The sequence below is a fragment of the Trachypithecus francoisi genome, unplaced genomic scaffold (assembly GCF_009764315.1).
Source record: "Trachypithecus francoisi isolate TF-2019V2 unplaced genomic scaffold, Tfra_2.0 Lachesis_group14, whole genome shotgun sequence".
Taxonomy (NCBI): Eukaryota; Metazoa; Chordata; class Mammalia; order Primates; family Cercopithecidae; genus Trachypithecus; species Trachypithecus francoisi.
The window spans coordinates 25,757,437-25,767,813 of NW_022681459.1; the positions used below are offsets into that span (position 1 = coordinate 25,757,437).

Below are 10,377 nucleotides of genomic sequence, written 5' to 3' on the forward strand. Positions count from 1 at the left end.
TCACATTCACGAGAGATTTGCCACTTGCATTTTTTTTCTGATAAACACAACCGTCATAGCCCAACAAAACATCACACAGAAATCAAATTATACTGTCCCCATGAGCATCTGCTCCTCTATGGCCTTGGGCAAAATTTAGAATTCTCAACATCCCGAGAGTTACCACAATCTCTGAAACTGCAGGAGCACCCACAAAGCTCAAGGAATGCACGGAAACTGGTATTACTTCCAATTCCATTTTCAAAGAAAGTAAATGTGCACGCATGTGAGCTGCACATGGTCCAGAATGCCTCGTCAAATGTATTGTTTTAAAATGTGTATACATCCACGTGTAATTGTATGTGTGGGATTTTGAAAGGCTTTTTATATTTTACTCAAAAAGATACATTTTTCAATACCACAAACTTTCCTTTCAATTATAAGCCCTTCCCATTTTCAATTAATGTTTTAGGCAAGGAATATAAATTAGTAAAACCAACCATACCGCTTAGGGAAAATGAATTAGCATGGGGAAAGTGAAGAACTGGCCGTGCAGTCAATTACTTTGGCCAGCATAGAGAGTTGAACTAACCAGCACAGGTGTAGACAGCCTGTTTGCATAAGGTAGCTTAAGCCCTCATTTTTTCTGCAGTCTTTGTGTCAAGTATATGAAAACTACCATCTCATTTCCTCCCTGTAGCTATTACCCACATGTATGTGTAGTGTCAAAATAAATGGTCAGAGTCCTCTCAGGGACCTCCCTTGGCACAAGTCTCACTTCCTCACCTTCTCACCTCCAGAGCCTCAGGAAGTGCAGGTCAGAAAGCAGCCAGGGCAGCTGTGAGGTGATGGAGCGCTGAAGTGTCAGCGAACCCAGATAAAGCAACGTTCCAATATCGGAAATCCAACCATTCACCCTCTTGTTTCCTCGCTAACCCCAGGCAAGTATAAAGGAGATGGAATTAAAACAGGAGTTAGAAGAATTTGGATGTGATTTCATATATTAACTCAGCAAATTTTTTTCTGAAACGGTCCAGACAGTAAATATTTTCAGCTGGCAGGCCATATGGTCTTTGTCGAATCTACTCAACTGTGCCATTATGGAGTGAAGGCAGCCACAGATGATATGGAAATGAATGCATGGGGCTGTGTTCCAATAAAGCTTTCTTTATGGACACTGAAATGTAAATTTCATGTAATTTACACATGTTATGAAATATGCTTCTTTTGATTTTTCAACCATTTAAAAAAGTAAAAACCATTTTCTTAGCTCCTGGGCTGTGTTGGCTGACCCCTAATTAACTGACACGTGGGCTGCTATCCATGAAAATCTAGGCGCAGAGGAAGGCAGAGCTGGCTTCCTGGTCAAGACAGGACTTACCTTGATATGAGCTGCTGGGTCCGGGACAGTCTGAATCATGTCCTTCAATAAGCCAGCCCATCTACCAGCTGTTCAGAACCTGATGGCTAGAAGACAAAAGGAACAACATAAATAATAATAAACAACTGCATTTCTGTGTTTTATGTTCTAGCAGGACTGGACACAATTCACCAATGGCAGAAGAATCATAGCTTTGCATTAAGCATGTTTGCCTAAAGGCATCCTCTAGGTATGTGTGTTCCATGAGGTAACCAGATAACTCACCTTCCTTCCCTTGGGAAAATCACTTAAAATGAGCCCAAAAGAACCCTAGTCCAACAGGCCAGAAGAATCTAGCTCAACCTGACCCACATCACATGCAATATTCACACATCCTTCCACATGGGCAGGATCTAATGAGGGATCCATTAAAGGAAGACACGAGATTAAAACAGGACATACTTCTCTATCATACTGAGAAATCAGGACTTTGAAATCCCACCAAAACTCAGGCGATCTGCACATCCTTTTCAGCTTTGTTATTAAGTTCTTAGTAAACAGCACAGCTCCCATTCATTGAGTACTTCAGTGCCAGTTCCTTGAGTGCTAAGGGCTCCACACACACTTTCTCATTTCATTCTGACCACAACTCTGAGAGTTGTCATTCCCATTGTCCAGCTGCGGACGTCAAGACTCATAAAGGTTACTGATTTGTCCAGGATCACCTGGTTAATAAGCGACAGAACCAAACCTCACATCAGATTAGCCTATCTGACTCCAGAGCCCAAAAACATTTTGGTTTGACTTCATTAGCAGATATCAACCCATATTTTGAAGGGACATTTTAAAACATGCCTTAAATAAATTAAATTTAAAGATGCCTATAATCTAGGAATTTTCCAGAAATAAATACTTAATCCAATATATTCCCTCATTCGAATTATAAAGCAGCTTGTTCTGACCATTGTCTGTGCCCCTCCGCTTCCACCAAGCCAGTCTCCAGCCTCCTTTGCTGTCCCAGGCCCTAGGGCTGACCTCTACAGATGCGCTCAGCAGGCGCCTTGCCTCCTGGCCACCTGTCAGGGTTGGTTGACATGGCCCCATCTGGAGAGCAGGGGTGAGAGGAGAGGGGGTATCTCTTCCCCTCACCTTCCCACCACCAACACCTGCTGCTCAGCCTCCCTGGGCGCTTGGTTACGGTTCTGACTGCGGCTGGATTCTAGGGTGACCTCTTCCATCATGGGGCCCCTCCTTCCAGGCTCCAGCCTCCAGTAACTGGTCCCCAGCCAGTCTCTGGTGCTCTGCAGATCTCAGCCAAGCCATCAGTTGTCTTTTTGATACTAAAAATGTCTTTTTTAGTTTACGTTTTTAGAAGCCATCACTTGCTTTTTATCACCTGTATATTTTTGTTTGTTTTCTTCTTTACAATGGCTCTTTGCCATAACAAATGCAAAATAAAAATACTATGATTACAGAACTAGAGACATTTTCAAAAGTTGTCTTTCAAGTTTGCTACTAAGCACATTACTCTAGTGACAAGTGAAGCATTCACAGGAGTCCTCCCCACATTCACATCCGCCCTTTCTGACCTCTCACGGTACAGACACACCCATTCCAACCCAATCGCCTCTCATGGCGAGTGTCAACCTCCAGATCTGCGTGCTCCACATCCGTCCTCCTGAAAGGTCTCCCTGGAGGCCTCCCAAGATGGGGAGAGCTTGGCTCGCCAAGAAGATGACATGCTGAGAACCTTAGGCATATTTTTTTTCTATAACCAAATTTCTAGGTCTTGGAAAATAGGTACTTTTCCCCCGAGGCCTAAAGTAAGTCCCTCTGGGGGATGAGAGTTACTGAAAGTGCAGAGGGAGTGAAGCACAGTCCTGAAATTGAACCAGGAAGCAGATGAAGGTGACCCAGGCTCCTGGTGCTCTCGTGGGAGAAGAGGCTGGGAGAGGATGGGGTCTGGTTGAAGGTTTCTGGGAGCACAGGAATCCTCAACTCCCCTTATCCTAAGAGCAGCAGGTGTCCCAGGAAAACACCACTCTCTCCTGGCGTCATTCAGCCAGGAAGGGGAGCATCTGCAAGCCGTCCTGACAAAGGGAGGGCCTCCCACTGCACGACCCTGCTCTGGGGAGCACATGGCTATTTCCGTATGTCTGGGCATGCTCTCTGGGTGAGTTCACTCCGCACAGTTCCCCCCTGCTTGCATGCACACGCTGCCGCTCACAGCAGGGGCTGAAGCTCGTCTCCCTCCCCTCAAACCCAGGCTGACCTGTGGCTGCCTCTGACCTGGAGAACACAGCAGAGGAAAGGTTTCAGGAGTCCCAGGCCCAGGCCTTTATGGAAGTCGGAGCCTTCCCTTCCTGCCTCCTGAAACCAAGTCCTCATACCCTCAGCAGCACAGCACATGGCAGAGGACCGGGTGCCCAGCAGGGCAGCCAGCACCAATGCCAGGCCTGGGAGGGGGCTGTCCTGGATGGTCCAGAGAACCATCTCTCAGATGACTACGGCCCCTGCCAACATCAGGGAGGCAGCTTAAAGCTGAGTCCAGTCAGCACACAGAATTGTGACCAATAATAAATGGGTTGTTGTACTAAGCTGCTAGGATTTGGGGTAGTTTATTACACATACAGGTCATTGAAACATCCTGTAAGTGTTCTAGAGGCATGGAGAAGACAGAGGGTAAATAGCTTGTTTCACTGTCACTATGGATGAGTACCAAGATGGTTCCGACACTCAACTCCTCCTGTGTCCATGCTTTTTGCCACATAACTTTGTGATTCTTCCCACTAAAGAGGTCGAATTACTTCCCAACCCTTATTTTCAGGCTGCCCATATGATCTGCTTCAGTCAACAGGATGTAGCAGAAAGACAAGCATGTCAGGTCCTAGCTGAAGCCTCAGGAGGCAGGACATGTTCCCCTTTGCTTTTCTGTAACTTTCCACCAGCATGGGAACATGGCCAGATGCATGCGGGAGGATGAGAAGTACCTGGGGCAGAGTCACCCACCTCAATCACCCCGCCAGGACTACCTTTGATCATCCCATAGACAACCAAAACCCCAGACATGGGAGGGAAGCAACCAGACCAGCCACTAGCCAGGACCAACCAGAATGGCCAACCCACAGGCTCATGGCTGAATAAGTGCTTACTGCTTGAAGTCACTGAAATTTGGGGAGTTTGTTACACAGCATTTTTGTGACAATAGATTACTGACATACACTTTGCCCTGTAGAATCAGATTACTGAGATTGTCATTAAAACTTTTCTAGCCAGTGACAAAAGGAGACTCAAACAGGGCATTTCAAAGGAAGCCAACTTCATCCCAATACAGAGACATATTATTTCGATTCACCTATGAGACATGATCTCAAACCCTAATCCTACCCTCAAAATGGGTTTGGAAACTGAAGGATAACCAAGAAACCTCCACCAGAAGCCTCCATGGGATTCCCAGAGCCCTTCCCAGGTGCAACCGAATTCTCACTTCACATCATGCCCTGCCAGCCTCCCCGGGATTCCAAAAATCGAATCAACACCCTTGGATATCCAAGACCACAGCCAACACCATAGAAGTTACAACAGACACTCAGTCTGTACCCAACCAAGACATAAACTTAACGAGCAACTGTTTGAGTCTCTTGTTTCTTATGGGGATATTTTGAGCACTCAGGATGCATTAAGGATAAAATGACAGGGAAGGGAATAGATAGAGATTCCAGAGGCAACACAGTCCCGATCCTCGAGGGATTGAGAGGGGAAACAGATCTGTTTCACACAGATATGAGCCGGTCAGTCCTGAGAGCAGGCAGCTAGTGGAGGTGCCCAGTGAGGCATGTGGATATACCTAGAGGAAAGAGAGAGCTGATTCATGCAGAGACAAGAGGGTGCCACCAAGGAGCCTTGATGAACAAGAAGCATGAGGACTGGAGGAAAGAGGGTGAAAGGAATGAAGCAGGGAACCTGAGTTTCTCCCAGCTGCCCCACATTAAGAGACCGATGACGTATGAGCTCCTCAGACCACCCCCACCAGAGTGATCACACACCAAAGGGATTCCCTCAGCATGCAGCATGATGGCACTGCCATCCTCCACACCAGCTCAGCGAAAACCCAACGGACCTAAAGACCAGGAGAATAAAAGCTCAACCGCCCTCCCCTGCCTCCTCAACCCCCTCCCCTGCCTCCTCAACCCCCTCCCCTGCCTCCTGAACCGCCCTCCCCTGCCTCCTCAACCCCCTCCCCTGCCTCCTCACCCCCTCCCCTGCCTCCTCAACCCCCTCCCCTGCCTCCTCAACCCCCTCCCCTGCCTCCTCAACCCCCTACCCTGCCTCCTCAACCGCCCTCCCCTGCCTCCTCAACCCCCTCCCCTGCCTCCTCAACCCCCTCCCCTGCCTCCTCAACCCACACAGATCTCTGACTCTTTTTGCAGCCATTTGGGTGCCTGTTCTTTTTTACCATTTCAGAAGTATTTTATGGATTTTTTAAAGAGCACTTCTTATTTACTTTTGTGTTCCTAATGGTCATTTCTCAAATATGTAGTAGTTGGTAGCAAAACAAACTAAAACCATACTAAAAATTTTTAGGGCCAGGCGCGGTGGCTCAAGCCTGTAATCCCAGCACTTTGGGAGGCTGAGACGGGTGGATCACAAGGTCAGGAGATGGAGACCATCCTGGCTAACACGGTGAAACCCCGTCTCTACTAAAAAAATACAAAAAACTAGCCGGGCGAGATGGCGGGCGCCTGTAGTCCCAGCTACTCGGGAGGGTGAGGCAGGAGAATGGCGTGAACCCGGGAGGCAGAGCTTGCAGTGAGCCGAGATCGCGCCACTGCACTCCAGCCTGGGCGACAGAGCGAGACTCTGTCTCAAAAAAAAAAAAAAATTAGTAGTTGGTGATAGTTTCATGTCACTGTAGGAGCCTTTTAATTTTCTATTTTACCTGCCTTTGAACCCTGGCAGAACTTCACTCTATGTTGATTGAAAATCATTTCTTTAATATTTGTTTCTTGCAATAAACTAATTTGCCTAAGGTATATACTTCTATATGATTTTGTGTTTCATGATCCAGCTATATTTTATTATTGGGTATCTTAAAGAAACAAAAAAGGCCTTAACATTAACAGAATTCTACTTGTGCACCTCTTCATCTGGCTGTTTGTTCACATGCTTAACAATAAACTGTAATCATAAGAGCACAGCATTTTCCTGAGTTCTAGCAAGTTACTGAACCTAAAAGGGGGGTTGTGGGAATCCCCAATGTTGTAGCCATGTCGGACAGAGTGTAGATAACCTGAGGACCCAATACTTGCAACCAGCATCTGAAGTGAAGACAGTGTTGGGGACTCAGCCCTTAAACCTGTGAGCAAACTTCAGGCAGTCAGCATCAGAATTGAACTGAACTGTTGGACACCCAGTTGGTATCAGTGTTGAATAACTGGTTGGTACTGGCAGAAACACCATGTATTTGGTGTTAGGAAACACAGATAAAAAATTTTTAAAACCTCCAAACGATGCTCAACAGTTCACAAAGGTGTCAGTGCAAGAGATGGCCTGTATCTATTCTAACTGGTTAGTATGCAAGTTAAACCATTGTTTATCTCCTCTGTCTACACCATCAGGCGTAGGATTGAATTGAATCGGGTGAGGATTAAATTGAATTATGCTTAAGAAAGAGAGCTCTCTCAGTGCTAGGCACATAATCAACACTAAACAAGTGGTAATCATTATTATTAAGAAAGTAAAGGCCGGGTGTGGTGACTCACGCCTGTAATCCCAGCACTTTGGGAGGCCGAGGTGGGGTGGATCACAAGGTCAGGAGATCAAGACCATCCTGGCTAACACCGTGAAACCCCATCTCTACTAAAAAATACAAAAAATTAGCCAGGCATGGTATTGGGCACCTGTAGTCCCAGCTACTCAGGAGGCTGAGGCAGGAGAATGGCGTGAAGCCGGGAGGTGGAGCTTGCAGTGAGCCGAGATTGTGCCACTGCACTCCAGCCTGGGCGACAGAGCGAGACTCCATCTCAAAAAAAAGAAAGAAAGTAAAAATATTTCAAATGGATGATTTTGATACTATATAAAATGTTGCAACTTTTTTTTTTTTTTTGAGACAGAGTCTTGCTCTGTCACCCAGGCTGGTGTACAGTGGCACAATCTTGGCTCACTGCAACCTCCACCTCCCAGGTTCCAGTGGTTCTCCTGCCTCAGCCTCCTGAGTAGCTGGGATTACAGGCATGTGCTACCATGCCCGGCTAATTAAAATGTTGCAACTTTTTAAGAAAAACAATTCTCAATAAATAAATTGATAATTTTCATAAGAGCCCTTTGTCAACGGACTAAAAACACCCTTAATTTAGAAATGTATTTTTTAGTTTTAAGATAACTAGTCATTAAGTGAAAACACTTTAGGCAAAATGGCTCTAAACAATTTAGTATTCATACAAATGAATCCATTCCTTGAAAGCAATGGTCGCTGGGTGCACTTGTCCTGGATGAGCAGACATTAGGCAAATCAGTCTTTCACCAGCAAACCCTGCCATAAGAACTGCACAGGCCTGACTCCTGCCAAGCACACCAGGCCCCTGAATGGGGCAGAGGCCTCCTGTATGGAGCAGAAAGGAGGCAGGGAGAAATGCAGAGCCCTTAATTTAAGGAGGCTCTCCCTCTCAGGCTCATGCAAGTGCAGGATCAGTACCTAAAGGGGAGCACCACCCAAAATCCTGTGCCCCAGTTGCCTTAATCCAGTCCAGTCCTGGCTCCTGTACTTCAAAGGTAAGAAGGGAATACCAGCAGGAGGCAGAAGACAGCATGAAAATCTGAATGCACCTCTACATTTATCTAAAAATAAGAAACTGGACTTCTTCAGTAGGAAAGGGCTCATCTTTCCAAATGAATAAAAATACTTACAGCTATGGGTTGATTATATCAATTCTCTCCCCCAATTCATGCATTGGAGTACTAACCTCCGGTCCCTCAGGATGTGATGATAGCGAGGTAGGGCCTTTACAGAGGTCATTAGTGACCTAATCCAACATGACTGATCCACTTACAAAAACAAGGACAAGATTTAAACACAGACCTGTATAGAAGGATGATGGTGTGAAGACACAGGGAAAAGACCAAAGAGGCCTGGAACAGATTTCCCTCGAAGCCCTCAGAGGGAACCACTTGGGCTGACACCTTGATCTTGGACATCCAGCCTCCAGAATGGCGAGATGGTGAATTTCTGTTGTTTTAAGCTATCCAGTTCGTGGCACTTTGTTACAACAGCGCTGGGACAGGAAAACACCTCTCTTGAGGGACTTACTAAAGTCACTTAACTGATGCAGACTAGAGGCCTCACTGTGGGGACATGGCCTCGGGATCCACACCCATTTTAGTCGCACCATTTCTCACTGAACGTTGACCCTGGTCAAGGCATGTCTCAGGCTCCATGGACTGCTATTCCTTCTACTAAACAACCCTGGCTTCATTCTGGCAAGGGAGGGACTCTTACATTCTGTGGCCTGCATGAGTATCATGTGAGCACCCCCATAACCTCGATCCTTGCAGGGCTTCTCCAAGGGAGTCTTAGCATTCCTGCCGGCCTCAGGGGCGCACCTTAGAGACAGGGTGCTGACCCTCTCCTTCTCCAACTGGATTTTATTTTTATTTTGTGGCATGTTTTGTGAATACAAAGATTCACTGCCTGGGTGTGCCCCTTGAAAGGAGGTTTCAATTGCATTCAGGTGAAATAACCACAAAATGACTATAAGCCAAATGTAGTAGTATGATAGAAAAATGGAAAGATCGTAAAAGCACCAGTCCGTAGACACCACGCCTCTGGTTCCTCTGGAAAAGGAAGAGAGTAGATGGTGATGGAGAAAAGAGGGGCTGGTGAAGACCACAGAACCGAGAAGGCAGTAATTCTAAAATCTCCACACTGTAGGGCCAGGAACAGGAACATTGCTGGGCAATGGGGCATCTTATCTGGGGGGAAGTCAAGGGTGTCATGTAGAACCAACATAATTCATCCAAGTACAGCAAAGAATCCAGAAATGGTCTGTGGAGGTTTGGAACCATAAACATCAAATAGTAGAGATACAAAATATTTACATATCCACATTTTTAAAAAAGGGTCCTGACTAGGCAGCATAGGATTATTCGGGTTCTGTTCATTTTACCTTTAATTGCCCTTGGTTCTGTCATCTTTTTTCTCTGTGAGTCATTTGTCTTGCTTTTGGTCAGCACGGCTTTCCTCGGGTCTCCGAAGATCCTGGAATAACCTGAATATAAGTTCAAGAATATTAAACCTTATTTTGTTTTCAAATATTAATGCCAGGGATCAACTGTACATGTACTGACAAAACCTATTTCTTAAACATTATTTTAAAATATCCTAAAAGGGGAAAGAACTTAAATCCTTCCCTTAAAAAAAAAAAAAAGAGGGGGCAACATTCCTGTCCTCTGAGGGAAGCCCAGCATTATGAAGCAAAAGTTGGGAGTGAAATCAAGGCCAAGCCTAACTGGCATGCTGGAGCACACACACACTTCCACGCAGCAAATATTTTGAAAATGTTTTCTTTTCCTTACAGCCCCCAGCTTTGCTAATAATGGCTTCCCCAGATCATTCTGTTAGCACTTTCTGCTGCTCAGAACAGGGTAGTGGGATTTAGAATTTAGAAAGCATTCTGAGAACTGTAATTAAGCAACTGTCTTAGTCCCAGAAAAGGAGCAACCCTCTTACTTTGTAAATGCTAGGATGACCCGTATTTTTTTTAAATCTTAGAACACTAACAAGCTAGAAAGATACAAAGAAAAAAAAATCTTTCTTACAATATGCCTGCTAGCACAGCTCCAAAATCCAGTCTCTGTCTCTCTCTCTCTTTTTTTTTTAGATACGGGAATTTCTTAAACAACTTTCCAAGTAAAACATTCAATCCCAAAATACTATATTTAGTAGAATCCCCACAACACGAGAAATTGTAAATGGCATCTGCTTCCATTGAAAATATTTTTAAATTAGAAAACATCTTAAGTACTGCATCAAATCAATATTC

General features: G+C 45.4%; 1 protein-coding gene across 2 annotated transcripts in view; it reads right to left on the minus strand.

Moving 5' to 3' along the window:
* Positions 1–9,598, minus strand: part of ERG (ETS transcription factor ERG) — a 208,330-nt gene extending 198,732 nt beyond the window's left edge. For both annotated transcript variants that reach the window (XM_033232471.1, XM_033232469.1), the window contains exons 1-2: positions 9,502–9,598; positions 1,361–1,446 (exon numbers count right to left, since the gene is read on the minus strand). In XM_033232471.1, coding sequence (XP_033088362.1) covers positions 1,361–1,399 — 39 coding nt within the window. In that variant the 5' untranslated portion in view covers positions 1,400–1,446; positions 9,502–9,598. The remainder of the gene's footprint in view (positions 1–1,360; positions 1,447–9,501) is intronic.
* Between the last annotated feature and the right edge of the window lie 779 nt (positions 9,599–10,377).